This window comes from Camelus dromedarius, chromosome 10 (genome assembly GCF_036321535.1).
Source record: "Camelus dromedarius isolate mCamDro1 chromosome 10, mCamDro1.pat, whole genome shotgun sequence".
In the NCBI taxonomy this organism is placed as follows: Eukaryota; Metazoa; Chordata; class Mammalia; order Artiodactyla; family Camelidae; genus Camelus; species Camelus dromedarius.
The window spans coordinates 4,587,318-4,612,847 of NC_087445.1; the positions used below are offsets into that span (position 1 = coordinate 4,587,318).

General features: G+C 38.4%; 1 protein-coding gene across 8 annotated transcripts in view; it reads left to right on the top strand.

Moving 5' to 3' along the window:
* Positions 1-25,530, top strand: part of TUT7 (terminal uridylyl transferase 7) — a 57,659-nt gene that overhangs the window by 19,336 nt on the left and 12,793 nt on the right. For all 8 annotated transcript variants that reach the window (XM_031447323.2, XM_064490112.1, XM_064490113.1 and 5 more), the window contains 16 exons: positions 1,338-1,490; positions 4,344-4,524; positions 5,949-7,024; positions 7,442-7,592; positions 8,662-8,748; positions 9,478-9,578; positions 11,191-11,248; positions 15,519-15,622; positions 16,360-16,449; positions 17,175-17,288; positions 17,463-17,540; positions 18,162-18,339; positions 21,066-21,113; positions 21,197-21,288; positions 22,886-23,001; positions 24,196-24,521. In XM_031447323.2, coding sequence (XP_031303183.1) covers positions 1,338-1,490; positions 4,344-4,524; positions 5,949-7,024; positions 7,442-7,592; positions 8,662-8,748; positions 9,478-9,578; positions 11,191-11,248; positions 15,519-15,622; positions 16,360-16,449; positions 17,175-17,288; positions 17,463-17,540; positions 18,162-18,339; positions 21,066-21,113; positions 21,197-21,288; positions 22,886-23,001; positions 24,196-24,521 — 2,953 coding nt within the window. The remainder of the gene's footprint in view (positions 1-1,337; positions 1,491-4,343; positions 4,525-5,948; positions 7,025-7,441; positions 7,593-8,661; positions 8,749-9,477; positions 9,579-11,190; positions 11,249-15,518; positions 15,623-16,359; positions 16,450-17,174; positions 17,289-17,462; positions 17,541-18,161; positions 18,340-21,065; positions 21,114-21,196; positions 21,289-22,885; positions 23,002-24,195; positions 24,522-25,530) is intronic.

Here is a 25,530-nt window from a genome sequence, read left to right on the forward strand (position 1 = left end):
TTACACCCCCCCCAAAAAAAAAACCAACTCTGAGCCTTGGGGACTTGTAGAATAATTTCAGAAAAATCTAACCTGTGGGTAGTTTGAGCCCCAGAAGGAGAGGAACAAGAGAATGGGGTAGGAAAAAAATATATAAAATTTCATAAATTTGATAAAAGGACATAAATTTACAGTCTCAATAAGCTAAACAAACCTCAAATAAAATAAATTCAAAGAGAAGCATGCCTAGCCCACCACAAACTGCTGAAAACCAAAAATAAAGAGCAAAACTCAGAAGCAGCCAGAGAAGCACCTTCTATAAGGTGAGGAAGATAAGTAAGTGCATGTCAAGTGGCACTAATTCTGAGGAAAAGTAAACCGGGGTAAGAAGGACCGAGAGTGAAAGAGGAGGAGCTGTTTAGAGTCAAAGACATTTGAGCAGAGCCTGAATGCCCTCCTTACTGCATGGGTTACCTTGTTGAGAAGGGGAAGAGGCATCCAAGCAGAGAGGGACCAGCAGGGGTCAGCCCCAAGCCACAGAGAAGTAGTGCAGAGCCAGATAACCCAGGCCCTGAAATAGACTGAAATTCACCCTGAGGAAGAAGGAAGCTGTTATGAGCAGGGGAGCCACGTGATGTCTTATATTTTAGGGTTACTCTGTCTGCCACACCAAAGAAGCAGTCTGTCTGTTTGATATGAAATTCAGGACCCAGGATGCCATATCCCTACCCCACCCCACAATTCATTATGTACATTAACCTTTTTATAAGGGTGTGATAGACCCTAGTGTACCTGTCACAAAGAAATCTGCTCACATCTGTTCTACATTTCTTAGACCTTTTGAGCCCAGACTATATTTTTAGCAATTTGCATCTTAACAGTATCAAAAGAAACACTTTCTTACTTTTATTGAGCACCTACTACGTGCCATGCCCTGTATCTGAATGCTTTATATCCATCTTTTCATGTCATAACTATCCCATGAAGGAGAGTAGTGTTAGGTCTTTTTATAGGAAACTGAGGCCTAAACAAAATGAGGCCCTTACTGAAGTCTCACAGTACATGAGGGAGTTGAGGTTTGGGCCCGGTCAGTTTTACTTCAGAACCGTGACCTTAGGCCTAAGCCATAGCCCCTTCTCCTAGACTGTTTATTAAGGAATTGTTTCCAGAAATCAACATTTCTTTTTCAAATCAAAACCTTGTTTTCTACTTTAAATTTACAGATGTCTCAAAGATACTCCTTTTATAAAAGATACCCAGTGAACTATAAGTATGTTCTCTTTTCATTTCTTCCAGGATTAATATGCTCTGATATGAAATCATTTCTGCCTTCTAATAAAGTATCTCATTTTTCCTAGATTGAAGGATTCTCATTAAACAAACTAGGGAACTTCAACCTTAAAGAAATTCAGAAAGACTCTGTGGTCTGGGAATACACTGATGATGCCACAGGGGACACAGACACAGCAAAAGAAGAGGCACCCAAACAAATGCCCGTTAAAAGGGGACAGGTCTGTTCTCTCCCGTTTCTAGTTTTACCATCTATTTTTAGTTCAGTTGTTAATTATGGAGTTTATGAGTTACTCGGTCTTCTTTTCTTCTTTCCTCAACTATTTTAACTGTTTCATGGTGGTTTCATGTTCTAGACTGTTCAGTCCTTTGAACAGACAAGTAATAAGAAAAGGTCAAATTCAAATCATTGAATCCAGTTACTTACATGGTGTCTTCTGTGTGCAAGGTGCTGTGAAAAATGAGATTTCAAAGATAAACCCCTATCTGTCCTCAAAGAACTTGGGTCTGAAATGGTATTATGAGGCTTAAATATTTGAAAAGTTAACTAACCTCAAATTACTAAACTATGAATAAGTCTTTGGTCTAGTGTACTTGTCCTCATTCCTACTATTAGGGGTGGGCAGGAGAATTTATGCGCAAGGAGAGAATTGCCATTAGGATTACAAGCAAAAATCTGAACAATATAATTATGCTAGTAATAAGAATAGGATTCTGCCCTAGATGGGTAAACAGTGCTTGGCTCCATGACCTTCCCCTTTGGGGTGAAATGACAGTCATATCCACAAAGTAGCTCTGAGACCGGGATTCTAGTCCCAGCTCTTCACAGACAAGTCCGTCACTCCTCTAGCCCAGTGGTTATTCATGCCTAAAATGCGATAGTGGTGAATCACATATTCTCCAGTTGTGTTTTCTAGAATCCTTGAGAGTTGAGGGGGAAAGGGTGGCAGTGGTGCCCTACCCCGGCTGCCACCAGAACACACCGCTTTTATCCGTTTTCTGGTTGGGGGTCCAGTCGTGGCTAAGAGCACAGGCCGTGGAGCTGGAACATTGAAATATGTATCCCAGCTCTTCCACTTCCTAGCTGTGTGTCTTTGGGCAAGTAACTTAATCTTTCTGTGCCCCAGTTTCCTCACCTACAAATGGGGGTGATAATGGTATCCTCTCATAGGATCATTGGTTTATAGAATGCTTAACTCAGTGCCGAGCATGTGATAAGCACTCAGTAAATGCTAGCTGCTGTTCTTATTTTATTTGAAAAAAAAAGTGTTCTCTACATTAAAAAAATAAAAACAGTAACAAAAAAAGCAGTTTAAGTATCACTAGTCTAGATATTTCAAAGGTCTCTTAAGTTCCATGTTATAATATTATGAAGTCACTTCAGTGAGATGCTTAAAATCCTTAGTAATGCTGAATAAGGATTATGGATAATGAGGTAAAGTTTAATGAAGCTTTCCATTTCTGAGGTTTTCTTTGTGTCCTCAACTGTAGTGTTTGGGACCTAGACAACTTCCATTTTTAATCAGTTTCGCTATGTAAACCAACCTGATGACTTTATCTTATTTTACAGAACCTTAAGAAAATCTCTTATTTTACAGAGGTTTAGTGAATAAATCTATGGTATTAATAAAATGCCATACCACTTGTTCTGCAGCTTGATATAGTAAAGAGTGATTGAAAACAAATTGTATATATTAGAAGGAAAAACTATTCCTGAAAGTCCAATTAAATCCTTTCTATTTACACTTAATGCTAACTGGAGAGATTAATCATGCTGCCCCTTCTGAAACTGAGGTCTCGACGGTGTCAAAATGCACGTGGTGGTGAAAGAGCACTGCACTGGCGTCAGGAGACATTGCTCTCTTCCGCCACTAACAAGCAGTGGGACCTTTGCCAAGTCACAGACTCTGTGGGCTTCAGTTCCTTCTCTTGTAGCACATGGGAGTTGAGCTAGATTACGTCTTATGAGCATCTTACAGTTGTGACATTGTTTCGATGATATATGGATTTCTTGTATTTAAAAAAACTATATACCTAAATGAAAAAATGCAGAGAGCAACCGAGTCTGCCAGATGCTTTCCCTTGTTTCTGATTTAATCCTCATAACTATCCTGTGTTATAGGTGGTATCATCCCTACTCTGCAGATAATGGTAGCGACCATTTTTTGAACATGTGTGCCAGGCACTGTGCTAAGCTCTTTACAGACACTATCTCACTCAGTCCTCCCAACAACCCTATGAGGTGGGTACTGTGATCCCCGTTGTTCAGATGAGGAAACAGAGGCTCAGACAGGATCAGAAACAGCTAGTATGTGGCAGAGGTGGATTTCAGAGCTAAGCATGTCCCACTCCAGAGTCGGTTCTCTTAGCCACTGTGCTGTACTGCCAATCTGAGAATGAAGAAGCTAAGTCACAGAGCAGTTAAGATCTGCAAAGTGGCAGAATCAATATTTGGACCAATTTTTTTTCCTTTTTTAGTTCTATGTACTTTCCACTGTGTTACGTCACAGTATGTCCCAACTTGTCAGGAGTCTGTGAATGTAAAACTTGTACTGATTTCTGATATTTATTGATTTGATTTTAAAGTCCGTTGCCACTGGCAAACTCAATGAGCTTCTGTAGCTTCTCAGAGCAAATAAGAGGAGTGGTGTTCCTTTGGCTGTACACCTCTAGCTGCCACCCTCTTCTGTGTGCCTGACTGTGTAAAGTCCTCCAGCTGCAGGAGCAGGAGAGAGCTCAGTGCTGAGAGTAGCAGCATTCAGGGCGTGGTTCCCTCCACCTGCCATTAAGACTTCGTGATTAGCGGTGCTGCCTGGTTTCATAAATCTGCCTGTCTCTTCCTCTGATAATGAGTAGATTTTAACTTACTCTAACCCATCAAATTCAGTGAAAGAATTCTATTTTCCCACAAGCAAAATAGAGCCTAGAATGTGATTTATCTAGATGGATTGTCAAATTCGCATCTTTGCTAAAGTTTTTCAGATTTTTTTAATTTGATGCTTGAATAATCTCTGATTTTTCAGACTGTGCTGACATCTGAAATAACCTGTATGTTTTTTCTTTGCTGTTCATAGGTATCTCTAATATTTGATTTCAAAAACCAGCCTTCAGTACCCGTTGGGCAGCTCTGGGTGGAACTGCTTCGATTCTACGCTTTAGAGTTCAATTTGGCTGATTTAGTGATAAGTATCCGTGTCAAAGAAGCAGTGTCTCGTGAATCAAAGGATTGGCCCAAAAAGCGCATTGCCATTGAAGGTATCTCAGAATGTTTAATTCCTTTTTTTGTTTTGTTTTGTTTTTTTAAGGTATCAGTCTAACAGCATGCTTTATATTTCGATCTTTTTTCAGCTCCTACACGTAAGGTAGGCCGGACCTTAAAAGTGAAATAAATAGCTAGAATCTTGCATGTGTTAACAGTGGGTCATTCCAGGGGATCAAAATGATCATCCTGGGTTTTTTAAGTGCTGCAGTAAGACATCTTAATTACTCAAGCAACTAAAATAGTGGCTGGCTGAGTCCTTATTTTCTTTGTAAATTGCTTAACAACTTGAATGCTTGAAAAGTTTTTTCCAAGTGATGTGTAAATATGCCTTTCCTCTTTACTGTTCTCATATCTGGATTTTTGATTCAGTCCTTTCATGGATTGGTGTTGATGTTTAGTTTTACAAAGGTTGAGGAAAATACTTTTTCTCATGAAAAATAGTATTCTTCGTTGGATTCTTCTCCATAGAGCAGAAGGATAGTTATTTTTGGGATATCTGTAGTAACCTTTAGAACTTGTTCATAAAAACACCTTTTCTTTAAAAAAAAAAAGAAAACACTTAGTGTTCAATGAGTTAAGTGTCATTTAACTGAAACCATTGTATAAAAGACATACTGATGTGCCCTGTAGACGTCATTAAATGGACTAGTTCTTCTCAGCTTTACAAAATCAGGAGGTGGAAACCCCTCTAGAAATCTTAGTTCTCCTCCTTCAAATAATTTAAAGAACCTCCTAAATGGAATTCTCTTATATTTGCTTGATTTTTTTTTCAAGCTTTATATTGCATAGGAGAGATTTTTGCATTTTGCATAAATTCTGTGTGCAGTCATGGGGATCTCACATTTTTAAACCCTCCCCTGCAGTTTCTCTGGCTCAGCTCTTCTGGCCAATTGCCTAACCTGCTGGAGTTCTAGGGGAGGAGAAAAGATTGAGAGAAGTGGTGTCTCCTCCTGGTGCCTCCCTCTCGCCCCTGAATTCAGTCCAGCCAGTTCAGTGATGGGGCTTTCCAGGGCAGAAGAGTGGAGGTAAGCTCTACAAACCACAGGGCCTGGCTGAGTGGGGAGGCCGAGCACTCAGCAGAGCCTGGCGGGAAGATCTCACTTCCCGAGGGCATGACAGCCACACTGATGACATCTTTTTTTTTTACCTCCACAGTCACAAAACAGAATAGGGAAGGGGTACTGGTTCTGAACAGAATGGGTTCTTTCCGTAGAGCAGATGGTTAAGAAAACATTTCTTTTTGTTTTTAAACTATCTTCTTACTCCCCATCCCCAGTTTTTAAAAAAGCATATAAGATACATGGTAAATTAAGTTTTACTGTTGCTTATTTGTTGTCTTTGTCTGTAGCAGGCTGATTTTTAAACCATGAAATAGAAGTGTATGAAATGGTGGATCTTTTTTTTTTTTTAATTACAGATCCCTACTCTGTTAAGAGGAATGTGGCAAGAACCCTAAATAATCAACCTGTATTTGAATATATACTTCATTGTTTAAGGACAACGTATAAATATTTTGCTCTTCCACACAAAGTTACAAAGTCTAGCCTTCCAAAGCCTCTGAGTGCTGTTACCTGTACTTCCGAACATTCTAAACAAGTAGCAAAACATGACCCAGGTGTACAAGTGAAAGGTGATAAACTCAAAAACTCAGTTTTGACTCAAGGTCTTGGTGCTGCCAGTTCAACTGCAAATACCTGCAAGGCACGGCCACTTACTCTTAAAGAGACAGCTGAATGCTTTGCAAGCCCATCAAGAGAGGAAATGGGAAACACACTCATCCGTGCCCACCTGGAAGACTCAGACGGTATGAAGGCCGAGGTCAGTTGTGATGACTCTGAGGACGTTAAAGTGCAACATCAAGAAACAGGAAGTAAAAATGAGGACAAAAAAAGTGGGAGGGAGGGCATGCATCCTTTGACAGCTGATGATCAAGCTGTAAGTAGTAGCAAATGTGGGGAGCTTGCCACCTGTGGCAGCACACGAACTAATGAGACAGGCAGCGCTTTGGGTTTGGAAGGCTTCAGAAATCCTACAGCCAAAGAGTGCAATGACGAGGCTGGTACCGAAGAAAGCATGGAAGCTACTGATGAACTTGGAGACACTCTAAGCCACTTTACCCCTTCTAGACAGGGCCGGATGTCAGGAATCATTCACTCTGATGAAGAAGAGGAAGAAGAAGAGGAGGAGGATGAGGAACCCGGGCTCTGCATTTCCCAAAGGGAAGAAGAGGATGGCATTGCTAATGAAGGTGAATTGGACAACACCTACCCCGGATCAGGGGATGAGGATGCCCTGTCGGGAGAGGATGAGGAATTAGGTGGGTCTGCTAAGTCTGAAGACTTGAAAGAATGTGGAAAACATGCGGATGAAGCTCTACTCACGGAACTTAATAAAGTCAGTCTTAAAGAAGGAAATGTATGTGAGGAAAATTCAGCTGTGGATCTGCCTGATTTCTTCTATGAATTTAGTAAACTCACCTTCACCAAAGGCAAGGTAATCACGCTGCTCCTAGACGTGGTGCTAGGAGACTTGAAGCGGTTTTAATGCATGTCATTTTGATTTTGGCGTACTGAAGCAGGGCTCTCCTGGTTTGGTAGTGGTGAACAAGTTGGTCATTCACTCCAGTTCAGCTGCTAGGTCCGCTCCCCTTCTTAGCCTCTTAGGAATCTGCATAGGAGAAAAGGAATGCTGTTGGTAGTAATAATAACAGCCTTTTCTCTGAAGTACACCAAAAGGGTCAAAAGGGTATCCTTATCTGAAAGAGTTTGGAGTAGCCACACATTTTTTTTTTTTCATTCCTTTGGAATGTGATGAGTAGAATGTGTACTTTTGAAAAAAGATTCAAGACCCCTTCATTTGGCGAATAAAGTTTTACCTTAAGTCTTGTTCTGCTTTGCCGTCTTTCTGCAGTCTCCTACAGTAGTATGCAGTTTATGCAAACGAGAGGGTCATCTAAAGAAGGACTGTCCCGAAGACTTCAAAAGAATCCAGCTGGAACCTCTGCCACCGTTAACACCCAAATTTTCAAATATCTTAGATCAAGTTTGCATTCAGTGTTTTAGTAAGTTATTAACATTTTTTTTGATTTGTCAAAATATAACATTGACATTTTCTTAAGAGTCATCTGAATGACTAACCGGTTAGCTTCGTTGTAGGGGCTAAGTCTGTTCCATTCTCCGTTGTATCCACAGTGCCAATGTTTCCTGTTCTATTTGGGATGTGCAATAAATAATTGTTAAAGACAGGGAGAGGGAGAATCCTTTAAGTCTTAAGACTGGAGTACTGTCACTTCCCAACTGGTTTTCCTTGAAATGTATTTTTAGGTTCCATTAATAGTATTTCTCAACAAGAAGTATTCCACAGGTCAAGTGGGGAATAGCTCTACTTCCTGCCCCCTCCCTTAGAGATTCACAGGGGCCATTAGCATAATAAAGGCTCTGAGAAATGTTACAGTAAAGAGCTTATTTACTCTTTAACTTTTTCAAAATTTGAGCATAGAATACTCTTTAATTAATGCTAGTCAATAACCTTCAGAACAGCCCTGTAAGGAACACCAGTTTTGGGAAGCGTTGATGCACAGAGGTTTAAAGTTCTGCAAGGAACAGCATTTGATGGAGAGGCATGCAGCTGCTTAGAGATGAGGACGTGTTGCATCACATTGCTTCATCTTGACATGTCTGTCTGTGCCGGAGGACACTCGTCCTTAGTCAGGGACTTCTTTTTTAAACCTCTTTGAAGATTATGAGCTATGAAAGGAAACTATTGGTCCTCCCTTGAAAGAAAACATATATGCACAGGCTTATTAACCGTTGTGTCCATCTTCTGGGGCAGACCCCTGAAGGCTGCCTTCACAGGGCCCTGGGTCTGAAACTGAGGAGCAGAGTCCTTTCTCAGACTAGTTTCCATCTCAGGAGCAGTTCTTGCTGATAAACTCTTTCAAAAAGGCATCTTTATTTTACATCGCTTAATGCCGTCTACTGAGAAGACACACAAAATTTAGGGTTTGTTTTGGGGTTTTTTTTTGTTTTGTTTGTTTTTTACTGTGTTAGGTTTTATTTTATTAAAAATTTTACTTTTTCAGAGAACGTGAACAATCTTTGTTTCTGAATGTTTCTGTTTATTTTAAACAGAGGATTTTTCTCCAACAATTTTAGAAGATCAGTCTCGTGAACATATTCGGCAAAACCTAGAAAGTTTCATAAGGCAAGAGTTTCCAGGTAAATAATTTTTTTAATCTTAAAAAAAAAAGAAAAGGTAGTGTGACTTTCCTTCAGAATGAGTACATGTGTTATGGGCACATTGATTTTAAGGCTAAGCAAGCAGCCTGGCAGTGATGGTGGGGACAGGGCTTCAGTTATTTTGTAATATTCCTAGGGTGGTCTTTTGTCGGCCCAGTCCTAGTTTGCCAACAAAGATGGTGTTGCATTGTAGTATTTCTCTTAGCAGATGTCACACGTGAACTTCATTTAGTGTAATGTTTCAAGTCAAAGTTCACGCCTCTAAAAAGTGAATTTATTTAGAAAGTAGCAAGCTCACATGATTAAATTTGGTGAGGCGATCCACATTTTCCTCAAAACGTCCTTGCGTTTTAGAATAAAGCGGCACTTAATAATTCTTCATGTCTCCTGCAGCTTGTACTTATTTAAAGTAAATTTTGGAAGGAAATAATTTATAATAAATGGTTACTAAGAGAACATAATCATAATGAGATTATTATAAGACAGTTAACAACTGAGGTGTTTTGGTTTTTTTTTTTTTTTTCCCCCTCAACGGAGGCACTGGGTATTGAACCCAGGACCCCGTGCACGCCAAGCACATGCTCTGTCGCTGAGCTATACCCCCAGCCCCCAATAACTGGGTAGTTTTGATTCATGAGAGGGTCGTTTTGATCAGAAAATGAAATATACTCAGGTAATTAGTTATTACTTTTCATATATCCCTAACAGGAACTAAATTGAGCTTGTTTGGCTCCTCCAAAAATGGATTTGGGTTCAAACAGAGTGACCTTGACGTCTGTATGACAATTAATGGACTTGAAACTGCTGAGGTACAGTGACCACGTGAAACTTACATTTGCTGTGGCAGTGTGATTTGGCAATCTTGACTGACAGTACAGCGTGGTATATTCCAAATTTATCAGGGCATAGCATGTGAGTGTGCCATTTGGCACAGTCTGTCTGGCCAGATACATTAGAAGTCTAGAGGGGAGTGTGAGGAGTAGAAAGGCTTGTGCTTGCAACCTGAGTACACAGTGGATCTGAAGGCGACATCCAGGAGCGTAGGAAGCCAAAGCAGCCTCTCCAGTGTCCCACTGACATGGCCACCAGGCTGACTCGGGTGCACGAACACACCCACATAGGGTTTTCTAAAAAGAGTTTTTAACAGGCAGGCAATGTGGTTCAGTGATAAGAGTGCTAAACCTATGAGTCCAGAGACCTGGGTTCAAGACTGACTTTGGGTTTCATCAGTCCCTAAACGTGTGGTCTTTGGTTGATAATCTCTAATACGGAGATGAGATCCTCTTGCCTCAGGAGATTGCTGTGCACCTAAGTCTGGATCACGTATGTCAGGATTCATGGAACTGTGGCCCACTGCCTGTCTTGTGCATATCAGTCTTATTGGGACATAGCCATACCCCTTCACTTACATATTGTCTGCATCTGCTTTCACTCTGTGACTTCAGGGTCGAGTCCTTGCAACAGGCCATGTGGCCCGCAGAGCAGAAAAGGTTTGCTGGCCCTGATGGATATGAAGGCATTTATTAAATATAAACTACTGTGAAAAGGTATAAAGTCTGAGAAGTACTGAGTCCGTCCCCCTTTTTTTCATTTATAGTAACAATCGAAATGGTGTATATCCAAATGAGCAATGCTGCTGCTGCTCAGGATCTTTTTATGCCTTTTCTGAGTTAAGTCTTTGTCCCTTGAGGATATATCTGATTTGGGAAAACAGCCAGAAGTTATCTAGCATGACTTTGGTGAATAAGGTGGATAAGCAAGATTGGGTCCAATATGTGGAATGACCTGATTGTGTGTCAGCTAGGTTGAATTTTTACGTGAGTAATAAACTAGTTTTGAGAGCATCTCTAAAATAAAATCCAAATATATTCTGGGATGTGTGTAACCATCCAAAGGGCTTAATGTTGAAGAAGATCAGCAGAAATGTTTTTAAATATTTGAAATATTATTCTTATTTGTCATATGACTTTCTTTTGGGAAATTGTATTTTTGACTAGTCCTATGGAGAAATAATCTGAGCTTAATCACTCTCCACAGCAGTTCATCAGCTTTTAATTAAACTATAATGAAGGCCTACCCAGAATGAATCAGACAGGCCACAAAAGCTCCCTCTTACTGATTCTGTCTGTCACATAGAGTACTTCTGAGTGACATAGTTACATAGAGGGAACAAATGGAGGTCCTCGTTGGTTCAAAGATTTTTCTGGGGACCCTGATTTCAGCCTTTCTTGTGCCTCCAGGAGCAGTTAGTAAGTAGGGTGTATGGGGTTTCCATATTCTTAGGATATTATTCTTAGGAAAAAATGAATACAGAACAAGTTCAAGTTAATTTCATTATTTCTGGAGGAAATGGAAACTATAACCGTTTTAGGAACCTGTCTTCCATTTTTGATTCAGTAGTTTGTATCATTTTTGTTGCAGGGGTTGGACTGCGTAAGAACTATTGAAGAATTGGCAAGAGTCCTCAAAAAACATTCAGGTACCTCTATAAACTTTTTCTGAAAACTATTTTTGTCTTTTTGTTACTGTTTTGCATGCTTAGAATTTACTGATGCCAGCGAAACCGTGTAGTGGCTCATACAGCATATTTATGGTATTGGTAGCTTCAAAAAATCTTGTGTGATTATGTATGAAAAACTGAAGAATTGCTTATAATTTGTGTGCATGCTGTTGCCTCAGTCAATTTTATTTCAAGACAAAGCATATACCATACTCGCAAGAAATTTTGGGAATCATTTTGACTTATCAACATTGTATAAATCAAAGTGTAGGGGTTTGTTAGCAGTGATGTGAAATATAGTGGAAGTGTAGTGATAGGTTGTACTTGCAGCTGTTCAACAAGCTGTATGTGACCTGAACAAGTAACTTACAGCTGTAAAATGTGTAGATTCTGTAAATCGTGCACAGAGCTGAAGTGCCATTAACATATCCTTCTGCCTCTCTCTGTCATAGGCAGCTATGGATGCTATAAACAGTGAGAATCTTCTTTTAAAATGTGGTTCAACAAACTTCTGTGCTAAGAGTTGAGAATCAAAGTGAACATGATATGGTCCTTGCCTTTATGAAACTTAAAATCCATGGACCATCCATAAAAAGCTTTCTTATATCTCAGTAAAGAGTAGACTTAAATTCACAGCATGGGCATGCACACATATACCACATAAGTATACACCTTGAGTGCCCCTTTTCTTTGAACTTTTTATTTCTAAGAGTTTAAAAAGGATACCATGTTTTTTAAACATTGGGGAATAAAAGTCTTAAGTTTGTTTATTCCCACTGAAAATCAACCCAGTTCATCAGTATTTTTTTCTTAATGTGCATCAATATAATTTTTTGGTCATTGAAATAAACGTTTTAGGAATTTCACCTCTAAAGATCGTATGCTTTTTTTTATTTTTGAAGATTATGCAAAGAAACTAAATTGGCTAAATTTTTGTGACCTATTATTTAGTACTTAGCTAGATTTTGACTTTTGTTTTGTTTTAGTTTTGTTCTTTTAATGGAGGTACTAGAGATTGAACCCAGGACCTCGTGCGTGCTAAGCATGCGCTCTGCCACTGAGCTACTCCCACCCCCCTGATATTGACTTTTGATTTTGAAATCATTTCAGACTTAAAGGAAAGCAGCAAAATTGTATAAAGAACTCTGCTATCCCTCATTCAGATCCATCAATTGTTAACATTTTACTACTACATTTGATTTATCATTCTATCTCTTGCTTACTCACAATTTTTTCTGTACCATTGAGATTAAGTTGCAAACATCACATCCCTTTCCCCTAAATACCTCAGTGGGTATTTCCTAAGAATGAACCTTACTAAAAACAGATCATTTTTGGACTAGAAATGACTTACACATACAGATTATAACATGTAAGTGATGCAGAGTGCATGGAACAAAAATTTAATAATAGCTAGAGGGCTGTGATTAAGAAAGCACCTTCCCATGTATTTTATTGGGTGTCTGCTATGTGCTCGGCATTGGTGTTGGGCACTTAGAGATGGTAGAAAAATAAGTCTAGACAGGTCCTTCCTTTGACAGCTTTCAGATCTTAAAAAAAAGTAAGATAACCTCACAGGCTATGTAACAATGTATCGTAGTATTTATTAAAGTGAATCATAGACACTACAATAAGTATTAAATAACTTCTGAGGAGGGAGAGATTCTGTGAATGCGTAGGGGAGGTTCACAGAAGAGTTGGGCTTGTTCTGATCTCAGGTGATGACGAACATGATTTGAAAGGGATCAGAAGAGAAGTCATTCCTGAGATGCAGGGATGTGCGTGTGAGAATCACTGTAATATATTTTGGAGGACGATGAGAAGATTGGTACATTAAGAGAGGAGTTTCAAGTGGGAACTATTAGGAGATAAGGCAAAGTCTGTTGATATTTGGAAGCCACCAAACATTCTTCAGGAGAGGAGAAACCCAATGAAAGCAAAACTTAAGCTTTGTAAGCATCTGGTACAGTCTCTTAGGGAAGGTATAATCTAAGTGACAGGGCAGAAAGACCTTTACCAGGTGCCAGTAGTCCTAAAAGGAAAAGGATAGGAGAGATTCCAAAGGGAAATTCCCTAGATACCTGCAAGTAAGAAATAAGGGTTCAGGCTGCTGTCTGGGTTCATGAGAAAGGGAAATGTTTGCAGAGAGCACCAACTGGAGGTGATAGTTTGCCATGAAGGTATAATCTCCAAGAGTTAACAGTCTAGGAGGCAGAAACACAGAGTTGTCAGGATTGAAGAACAAAATAAAACAGTTTTTTATTGAAAGTCTTGAAGAAAGAAAGAGAGACAGAGGCCAAGAATTCCAGGGGATCATTTGAGAGAGGTTGAAAGCCAAACTTCAATTTCTGAGTGTAGACACTAAGGAAGGATACTTAAAAAGGAACGATTAGAGTGGTAAATTAGGAAGCAGGATGATATGCTGTGAGGAAGTCCTAGAGGACAGGCATGTAAGTGTCACAATGGTTGGCAGTGTCAGATTCTAGAATGGGATGGAGATGGAGAGAAAGGATATGTTTTAGGGACAGTAAAGCAAAATAATTGGTGAGGCTTCTAGAATCAGACTCTGGTTCTAGGTCTTTGATCTCCACTTGCTGGCTGTGTGAGTCCCAAAAAGTCACTCAACCTTATTACAAGCACTCAGTTTCTCATCTGCAAAGTGGAGCAACAATAGTAGCATTTAAGATTAAGAAAGGTAGTACATTAAACTGCGGGGCCTGACATAATGCTAGGTATCGTTCAGTAAATATGGGCTTCCTTGCTCCTCCTCCCCATCAATGTAAGTTACACTTCCTCCATCTCCCACACAGGACTTTTGCTGAAACTTCTTTCATTGATGTACTTTTCCCCTAAATTCCAGACCACTAGGTATCTACCCTCCAGATATTACCACTTTAACTCTCTCAGAAGAGCTCAAACCCCAGCGTCGCAAAATGAACTCACCTTTCTCTTTACCGCCTCGCTTCTGCTACAGCCACCCCTACCTGCTCTTCCTCCTGAATCCTCATTCTTGGTTGTTGACCTAAGCATCCGTAGAATCACCAGAATGAATGAGGTGATAATTAATCGGTCCTGGAGTAGGTTCAGTAGAAGGTTAGAGTCAGCCTTACCTAGATTTGAATACCAGCTCCACAATTCATCACCTGTGTATTCCTGAGCAAGTTCATTTCTCAGGGTCTCTGTTTCCTCATCTGTTGGGTGAGGGTGGATGTCTTAGGAGGTGATGTTTGTAAAGGAATCTAGGTACTCAGGAAATGGCCTTGCCGTTAACAGCCCTCCTTCTGCCTTATCACCCCCATTTCTGCTTCCCCAACCCACCAGTTACAGATGCCCTCAGACATCTGCTTCTTGCTGCCTCTCTGCATTCCCATGCCACCATGGTAGCCCATCTCAGGTCGGTTTTTACAGTGGTCACCCTGTCTCTCTTCCGGGTGCCTCCAGTCTGTCCATTGCCAGGGGCGTTGTCTAAATAGATGTGACCAGTGATTCCCCCCAACTTGCATCAGTTCATTGGCATTTCTTTGCCTCTAAGGATATATATGTTCTCTCTTTGGGCTCTTCCCAGTTTTTACCACATCTCCTATTACTCGGTATTTCTTTCCCTCGAGTCCACTCTGTATGTAGCCTGCACAATTCCATGGGAGCTCCCTGAACCTGCCGCTCTATTTGAGGCATCTACTCCTTCCATGTGCAGCTTTCTTTGCCTGGTAAATCCCCTTGGCCTTCCCTTTTTCTACCTGTTCTTTTTCAAAGCTTAGCTCAGGAAGGAGGAGGAGAGACTTTCCTTCTCTCCTATTACTGTCATAGCTTCTAGGTCCATGAGGAGTAGCTTCTGTTTTGAGGATTCAGGTGACTACCCCTCTAGGCGTTCCTCCAGGTTAGGTATATAGCCGTTTGGAGAGAATAGGTAGGGCCCATATAATCTAGACTCTGGTAGTTTCCTGTGTTTCGGTGGTTGGTAGACTGACAGCCGTACCCACATGCACATGACCCGGTGAGTTCCCGAAGGGCAGCGGCTGCCTTATTGATTCCTGTACTTCAGATATTGATGTGTTCAACAAATGCAAACTTTGCCAGAAGAGTCTCCCCAGATGTTTGTTAGTAACAGAGAATTCTTTGACTACTCTTAGTGATTCAGTGAAACAAGCCAAAGCCAGCTTTACATCATTTTATGTTGTAATGTTAACATAAGAGCACTTTATACCCGCTGCTGCTGTATTTAACAATACTGTCTTACTTTCCAACCTAGGGCTGAGAAACATCTTGCCTATTACAACAGCAAAGGTGCCAATTGTAAAGTTCTTCCATTTGAGAAGCGGTCTGGAAGTGGACATCAGTTTGTATAACACATTGGTAAGATTTTCCCTAGACTTTTTCTTTGGGGAGACTGAAAGGAACAAGTATGTCTTATACAATCTTTAAGTAAAATTAAGCCATTCGTTTCATCCTATTCATTCTTTCAGTAGTTATTTATGAGTGCTTGCTTAGTGCCTGGCAGTGTTGTGAGGCTGGAGATATAACAGAATTGAGTTAATATTAGTATTCACTTAAAAATATATTTATTAGTATTCATTTAGAATGAGGTCAGAGTGGCAGGTGCTTTTTGTTTGGCTTGAACTTTGTTTTAATTTTGGAGTGTGTGTATGTGTGTGTCTTTGGTCTCATGCCTGGTTTGCTTTAGGGCTTTATGGGACCTCTCTGGCCCCTAAGGACATTTAATTTGAATAGTGATGGGGTTAGGGAATCTTACATCAACTTAAAGGAAACTGATTGTTTTAATAGCACTTATTCTCTGGGAATGTTTAGAATAAAGAGTCCTTAGATCAGATATCACTTATCAATCCATTTTTTTTAACCTTTTACTTTTTACTTTTTTTAAAATTGAAGTATAGTTCAGTTACAAGGTGTCAGTTATTGCTTACAATTCTTAATTATTAACTAATAAGCTAATGAAGCTTACCTTTAGGGGAAAAATACTAATTTCAGCCTAAATGTCTTCATCCTAAAATGAATTACAGTGTAAACCTTTTCAGACTATTCCAGCTTAAAACTTCTCCTTCTAATTGGTAGTGTAATTTTCCTTTTAACAGGCCCTTCATAACACAAGGCTCTTATCTGCCTATTCAGCCATTGATCCCAGAGTGAAATATTTGTGCTATACCATGAAAGTATTTACAAAGGTGAGTATGCTTCCTGTTGTGATTTATCAGGAAATGTCATTGCATCTTCAAACCTAGCTAAAAACATAAGTCTGTAAAAGAAACAGACTCACCAATACAGAGAACAAACCATAATGGTTACCAGTGGGAAGAGGGAAGGATGGAGGGGCGAGACAGGGGTATGGGATTAAGAGACACAAACTACTATGTATAAAGTAAATAAGCAACAAGGATGTATTGTACAGCACATGGAAATGTAGCCATTATTTTGTAATAACATTAGATGGAGTATAATCTTTAAAAATACTGAATCACTATGTCGTACACCTGAAATGAATATAATATTCTAAATCAACTACACTTCAGTTTAAAAAAAGAAAACATAAGTCTGTATTTTTAAAGATCCGTAGCCATATCAAACACTTCTTTTAACTATTTGAAAAGCCCTACTCAACAAGCTAAAATTTTGTTGTCTTAAATTTTTACATGGTAACTTAATATTACTTGTAGCTAACAACTCCTTAGCTTTGTCGAGGTTTGTTTAGTTTGGTTTGGTTTTGATGGGGTTTTGTTTTTGGTTTGGTTTGGGTTTTTCTTGGTTTTGTTGGCATATTTTAGCATTTCAAAATGTACTTTGTGTGTTAGTGCCCTATAGAAGCACCTTACTTCTAGTGATAATAGAACAGTGCGAAGGTAGCAGAACACATTGGTCATCTTTCCTTTGCTCCTGTTTTCCTTCCCTCCAGATGTGCGACATTGGTGATGCATCAAGAGGCAGCTTATCATCATACGCATACACGCTTATGGTGCTATATTTTCTCCAGCAGAGGAATCCGCCAGTCATCCCTGTCCTTCAAGAGGTATCAGTAAAAGAAGTCGTATTTTTCACATGTAGAGCTGGGCGATCTTTGTGCCCTCTTCCTTCTCTAAAATTCTGTGGTTCTGTAGATAAATTTTTAACTATTTTCCTACAAGTTTTTGTGTCAATGCATTAAGTTTGTAATCCATACTAATAGTTTAAAAATTAATTTCAGATATACAAAGGTGAAAAGAAACCTGAAATATTTGTTGATGGCTGGAATATTTATTTTTTTGATCAAATAGATGAACTGGTACGTATTTTAATAGTAAAGATTTTTTACATCCTTGACTGAGAGTTAGCTATACCATGCTGTAGTGTAGATGGGCAAGAACTGTATTATCACTTGTTATATTTATTTATATTATGATAGTTAAAAAACTAGTATATACAGATGATTCCTTTGAAGTTGAAAACAATTTTTTTTAAGCCAGGTGAGTTTTTAGGGACTATATCCAGGATTTCTTAAATGCCTAATAATTCCAAATGGTTAGGTAACTTTATTCCAAATGAACAAATATTTGCTCTATGGTTTCCTACAGAAAGTTTGGAAAGACTTTGAATTACAGAGACCTAATAACCAGATGTCACCAACACTCTTAAAATTTATTTTCCAATTCTTTCACAAACATGCATTTTGTGGTTTGACATTTAAAACCCTGAGCTCTTTCCAACTCTAAGTCATAGGGTAGAGATTAATAAACTCATGTAAATGATATTTTAAAATATATAGGAAAGTTACATAGTTGTAATCTTATGTATTTAAACTCTAGTTAATTTAAATACATCCAAACTTACTCCCTAAGATACAAATGAATATTGATATTAACATTTTACTATAGAGCATGATATCTCTTGTTCCTTCTGTTTCTAGCCCACCTATTGGCCAGAATATGGAAAAAATACAGAATCTGTTGGGCAGCTCTGGTTGGGACTTCTTCGTTTCTACACAGAGGAATTTGATTTTAAAGAACATGTCATTAGTATCAGGAGAAAAAGTCTGCTTACAACTTTTAAGAAACAGTGGACCTCAAAATACATTGTTATTGAAGGTACAAATAAAATCAAACTTACAATTGAATAGAATATAGAAGTTAAACTATGAGGGTGGTGTTCTTTGTCCTTGCAGAGATCTTCCGGAGCAGCCTCGAGCCACCGATCAGATGTGCCTCGCAGCTGGCCTGTTAGCTGTCCACATCAGGCAGACTTGTCTGTGTCCAGCCTAAAGATTTATTTTTAAATGACCCTCTCCTGTGGGGCCTCTCACAAATCCCAGAGCATTTGTTCACCATGACAAATCCTTTACCTTTGTTTAACACATACTGGAGAATAAGGTTGCAGTTGAGATAAGTCAGCCTCAAAATAGTGGGACTTTTAAAACCTTCCTAAGTGAGGGTTTGAAGAGTGCCTCTAAGAGTCAGTGTTCAAGATCCTTATTTGCTATCTACTGATGGAGTTTACCTATAAGTGGTTATGTATAAAATTTGACATTTATTTTGCCCATGTTTAAGCTGCTTCTTTCCTTGAACGCCAGAATCCATGGATTTATATGTGTACTTAAATATTTACATACACATACACTTTTTTTTAAAGATAATTGAGCTCATTATTTGCAAACTTGCTTTTTACCCTGAATGGTTTTACTTTGATATACCCTTTTATGTCTTTTTATATTCACCAAATTATTTTCAATGATTGCTCAGTATTGATTTTTTTTTAATGAGGTATGATTGATTTACAGTATTCTATTAATTTTCCATGTACAACATAGTGATTCAAAATCTGTATAGGTTATACTCCATTTAAAGTTATTATAAAATATTGGCTATATTCCCTGTGCTGCACAAATATATCCTTGTTGCTTATTTATTTTATATATAATAGTTTGTGTCTCTTAACCCCATACCCCTATCTTGCCCCTCTCCCCGCTGGTAACCACTAGTTTGTTCTATCTCTGAGTCTGTTCCTGTTTTGTTATAGTCATTCATTTGTTTTATTTTTTAGATTCCACATATAAGTGATCAGTTTGTGGGATTTTAATTTTAAAGACAAAATGGAGTTTAAATGCTTAAAAATGAACTGACATATGGCTTAAAATGTATTTTGTTGATTTTAATCTTTTTCAAAAATTTTGATGTACTCGTATCACCTGAATAATGTGTTACTTTAGGTTATGCTTTTATCATCACTTCTGCCTATTGGCAGTGTTAAAATACTGTGAGCATCTGTAAAATTAAATGTAGATGACAGTGAGTTATAGATACGGTTTTAACTTTTTAGGATCACATATGTCAAAAACATAGAACTTATCTTATACTTTTCCATTATCACAATGAGTTCTTAATGATCTGCCGTTTATTAATATTGTTTTTAATTTTTGAAACCTCATTATCTTTTGCTTTTAATTTTTACATTATTTGTAGATGAGCTGTTAGTAACAGGCTAAATTAGAAGGGTGACTTCTGACTAGTTACTCTAGAACTGAGGAATTCCAATGGTGGTAGTGGTAGTGTGTGTAACTGTACTATAGCTCATATTGTAGTATCTCTGCTACACCAAGCAACCAACCAAAACCACTTCCACGTGCACACATAAAAATCACCAGAAGAAAGCATGGTCCAACCTGCTGGAATGGTAACTTTCTCATAGCAGTTGTTAGCATAGAGTTAAACTGAGTGAAGCAACCTATACTCCAGTAAACTGTGGGTCTAAATCTCAGATCGTATACACCCCAGTTACTGTACATTAGAAGCATAACAGATAACCGGAAGGAGGCCTCTTCTCGCTGCTTTACTCCTTTTATATACTGTATACTGTATACAACAGTACTGTATACTGTTAAAGATTCTCATTTTCTTAATGAGATGATCCCCCCAAAAAAGGTTTTAAGGGTTTTCTCCTTTGCTTTCTTGAATATATTTTTAGACATTTATTGGAAATAATTGAATGTCTACACATAAGGTTTAAATTGTGAATTTTTATGTATATATTTTAAATCAAATATAAATATTTTGATTTGGAAATAGTGCTTTACCTTCATTTATTTCATGAACCAGTTTATTCAGATCTCACATACTTCTTTGACATCAGCATTTTTTTCATTATTCCTACCACTTTCTGGGTCATCTAACAAATAATGTTCTAGACACATCATATATCAACCTGTCTAAGACATTTGAGATGCAAACATATAAGATCATACGGGAGTCCTTATATGAAGCTCTCACTGGAAATTGAGATCCAGGGGACCATTGGTATGTCGTTGGGACAGTTGTGTGTTTTCTGTGTATGCTTTCGTTTATCTTATAAGTGTGTTTTATGATCTTCGTGATAAATTATTTTCTAAAATGATTTTTTAAAGGCTGTTAATTAGCAGGAAAATTCAGTGCTAACATTTTTTAAGTATATTTGTGACCTCTGTATGCCTCTAAAACTAGCATGATTAGGTAATATCAGATTCATATGTCTTCTCCAGACAGTATTTTGTTCAGAATAAAACACCTCATATTATGAAGGACTCTGTTAAAGATTCAAATATAAAGCTATACTCTCTTTTCTGATGAACATTTCTGAGAAAAAACTTACCTTATAATTAGAAATGTATATTCCTTATCTGTATTATAGATTTGAAACTCATTAAAAAGGCAGTCATTTAATACTTTCATTAGTGATAAAATATGTAACACTTTCTTGTTATATAGACCTCACGTAATTTCTGAGTAGTGGCATTTCCTATTTGATTATCTTTTTTTTGTTTTCATTAATTTTCTTTACTTAGATCCATTTGATTTGAATCATAATCTTGGAGCTGGATTATCAAGGAAAAGTAAGTTTCCTTGTTTATAAATATTAATGCCAACTCTTTTCCTTTTAATCCATCTAATTGAGCATTTACTCTTTTCTTCTTAGTGACAAATTTTATAATGAAGGCATTTATTAATGGTAGAAGAGTATTTGGTATTCCAGTCAAAGGATTTCCGAAGGACTACCCCTCAAAAATGGTAAGTGTCTGTTGGAAACACCAAAAAAATCAATTCTAAAACCCTTTTAAGCACCTAATTTGTATGTATCACTTCAGTAATAACCTAAATACTCTGAAAGTTTGGTGAGTCTAGCCAAGATGAATGATTGCAATACAAAGTAATTCCTAAAAAATTTTTTAAACATCCCTATTTTGAAACCATGTATGAGAACAGGGAGAGACGGCCAGAAGTAGAGTTTGCGTGGGAAAATTAATCATTTTGTTGCTGCTTCTTTTCCTCACACATAGGTGGCACTGCTGTTCCACCAAGCATTTAATTCCATGCCAGACTCTGCAGACCTAGTTTGCACATATCTAAGAACACTGTCCACCCGCCTCATACAGCATCTAGATTTTCCAGTCTGCTTGCAGAATAATAAATCCCTCAATAGGACCAGGAGAGAGAAGGTGCTGCCTATGCTAAATCTGTCTTTTTTCAGTTAACCTGATACTCAGCTTTTTATGAAACCATACACATAAAAGAGCAAAACAAAATGGCATTATAAAAATTCATTTCCGTGAAAGAAAAGGGGAAGGAGTAAAGGACTAGAGGGTTTTATGTTAAGAATAAATGGGGTTTTCCTACGTTAATTTTCTTAGTAAAGACTTCTTAAGTGAACCTTAAGCGACTGGGTGTACAAGCTTGTTCAGCATTTGATCACATCTCTGCATCTAGTTTTCACTAGCTACTGCTGTGGCCGTCTCCTACACCATGCTTATGAAACTTGTTCACGGAAGTCACCTGAGGATTTTGTTAAAATGCAGATTCTGATTCAGGAGGTCTGGGGTAGGGCCCAAGACTGCGTGTCCTGCAAGCTCCCAGCTGATGCCAGTTCTGCTGGTGTCCACCTTGATTTCAGTGGCAAAGGGGCTAGAGTCCAGACTGTTGTCTTTCCTTTCCTCTGCTATTTTCCTTCAGAAGCCACAACAGAGCAACAGCACAGAGCTTCTTTTTCTCTATGAAATCTGTGTAATGCAGATCATGTTTCTCAATTCATTAGGCTTTAGCCTTTTCATTTTATGAGAAAATGAAGCCTTTGTACCTGGGCTCAGCTTCCCCTAAATCCTAGGAAGCTGACTCACAGGAAGAATGTGTAATGCTCTTGTTTGGAAGTGTGCTGGGGTGGGGGAGGGTATAGCTCAAAGTGGTAGAGTGCATGCTTAGCGTGCATGAGGTCCCGGGTTCAATCCCCAGTACCTCCTCTAAAAAAAAAAGTAAATAAATGAGTAAACTTAATTACCTACCTTCCCATCTCAAAGAAAACTTAAAAAAAAAAAAAAAAAAAGAAGTGTGCTAGGGGAAGAGCTACCTTTATGGTTAAACATCGTTTTGCATGACAAAAAGGAATAACCAAAATGAATTTAGGTAAACCTATTCTGAATTAGACCCACTCACTGGCTTTAGATTTTTGGAATTAAACAGTTTAATAAAAGTTATTTGAGATAATCCTATGTCGATTATTTTAAATAATTATTGAGCAACATAAGATATAAGATCCCTGATTGATATTGGTGAGTTTTGGGTGTTTGGATCTCACGTTAATAGTTCAGACTTCTATATATTTATGTTCTGCCAGGAGTACTTTTTTGATCCAGATGTGCTGACTGAAGGAGAGCTGGCCCCAAATGATAGATGTTGCCGAATTTGTGGGAAAATTGGACACTTCATGAAGGATTGTCCTTTGAGGAGAAAGTAAGTGAATGTTCAAAAGGGGTGGTTTTGTTTTTATTTTCTTACTGTATCAGTTTTTACATGAGGTGCTGTTGTAACAGAAAATAAACTTGTATTAAATCCAGCAGTTCTGAGATAAATTTGAGATATTTTACAATGAAAGTGAAGTCATTTTTAAAGCATGGCTTTAAGTGCAGATGACTAGGGTTAACTAGGGTGTACAGAAGACAGTCTTCTGGGTGTGGTCCCCCTTCCTAATTTTGGTCACGAGCCTAATCATCACTCCATCATTTGGTTATCACACTCTCCAACAGGGATGGAAGAAGAAAAGAGGAAACCGAAATTTTTTCCTTTTATAGCAGTGAGAAGTTTAGAATCATTTCAGTCAATGAAAAGTAAAATGGATTTTTTTAGGATCTCAGTACATTTCTAATGTACAATAACTGGGGTGTACCATGTTGGGATTCAGACTCACTGATGGCTCACTGGACTGTAGGACCCTTCACCTGTATGCATTTTAACTCTTAATAATTGCTATGGTGACCTACTCAATTTGGTTGCCATCCTTTCTTCTGATAATGATTGCAGAAGGGCAGAGGGGGATGTGGTTTTGGTTGCTTGCTTGGGACATATTCATGGTTTTGGGTGGTGGTAGTATTTTTAACTGGACGATAATATTCCTATTTAAAAACATGCTACCTAAAATAACTCACCATCTGGAATTTGAGGCTCTTATTTAGTACTTTATTTTTTATTCAGATAATAGTCACTGATCATGCAGGGCAAGGAAGAAGTAACTGACATTTTAAGAACATAAATCTCTGTAACCGTTGTTTGTGAAATTAAAGTTTCATGTCACAAGTTTCCAGTGCTAGTAAAGAATGCTGCTGGGCCAGAAAGGTTTAAGAAATCACTCCAAGGATGATTTGAGTTTCATTACATCATTATCAAAGTAGATATTGAATTAAGAAGTTCCACTAATTGCAAAAACTGATTTTATAGCACTAGAAAAACTATGAAAATGAAAAAGAAAAGCTACAGCCTTAAGCCCTGAGGTTACTTCTTAATGTGGACTTAAATTTGTTAAAAATAAAAAAAATTTTGTTTTCCCTGTGATGCCTTCCATGTCTGGTTATCTCCTAAACCTGGAGGGGTCTTAGTATTTTGTTTAGGTTTCTGTTTAGATTTTTCTTACTAGTATTATATCTTCTGCAGAGTGAGGCGACGGCGAGATCAGGACGATACCCTGAACCAAAGATACCCTGAGAACAAAGAGAAAAGAAGCAAAGAAGACAAAGAAATTCAAAACAAGTACACAGAGAGGGAGGTGTCAGCAAAAGAAGATAAGCCCATACAGTGCACAGCTCAGAAAGCCAAGCCAGTGAGGGCAGCTGTCGACCCGGGGAGAGAGAAAGTTCTCAGGCCACCCATGGAAAAATGGAAAAGACAGGATGACAAAGACTTAAGAGAAAAACGCTGTTTTATTTGTGGACGAGAAGGGCACATTAAAAAGGAATGCCCGCAGTTTAAAGGCTCTTCAGGTATGGACACCAATCACACCTTGATGTTTGCCCTCACATCTCAAAGGAGATCTCTTTTTTAGAGTTCTCAACTATCTTAGTTATATTCATTTCTTTAACAGATCTCTTTACTGGAAAAGATTTTGTTTTTAAGAAGGTGAACCCACCTCCCCTGGCCTTTAATTCTGAGCCTTTAAATGTCTTAAACACTTATTCCTGGTTTTATTGAGAGGCTTATCAAAGTCATTTGGTTGACTTTTCTAATAAGATTATCAGTAAATTGGAGCCCTGGTCATCCCCAGTACCTAAAAAACAAAGCCTAAGCAGCCAGAAAACAAGCTACCGCTTGAGCACTGCCACTCATTGCATGCACTTTTGAAATGGAAACTGAACGACCGTGGGGGCGGCACAGCTGAAGTGATCTCAGGACAGCATACCGTGTGCGCCGCGAACCACGTGTGTTGTGTAAATACACGTAGAAAGAGATGGGTTACATGGTTATCAGCGGCTCTACCCGCAGAGGAGAGTTACGGGGGGCTATCTTTGCATTTCATCATTTTAATACTTTTCTGCAGTGAGCATGATTATTCTTACGATGAGGAGAAATATATTATCAGTCCATAGTTGAAAACCATCCATAAGTCTTGCCCCTCTGAGTTGTCGGATCTGGATCCACCTTTTCTGTTAAATGGGTGAAGCATCCATCGTGGGCACCTTTTTAACAGACTGTATCAAGAGTAAGGGTACCTCGTGTGTAGGGGGTAAGTCAGGATTTACAAAGCAGTCTGTACACTCTCGCTTTGTTTTCTCAGAACGAGCCTGTGAAAGTGGGTGAAATTTGATTAGCGTAGAAATGGAACCCTGAGAAATGTTTCTGATTAAAGTAGTAACCCTGTTCCCATCCTCAGATGTAAATATTTATGGATAACATAAAAAAGCCAGCACTGCTGGCAATTTCCTTAAAAAGCTATGTTGTTCCTAGAACAGTAATGCCTCTCTTCCATTTTATATCATATCAGGAATATAGTAT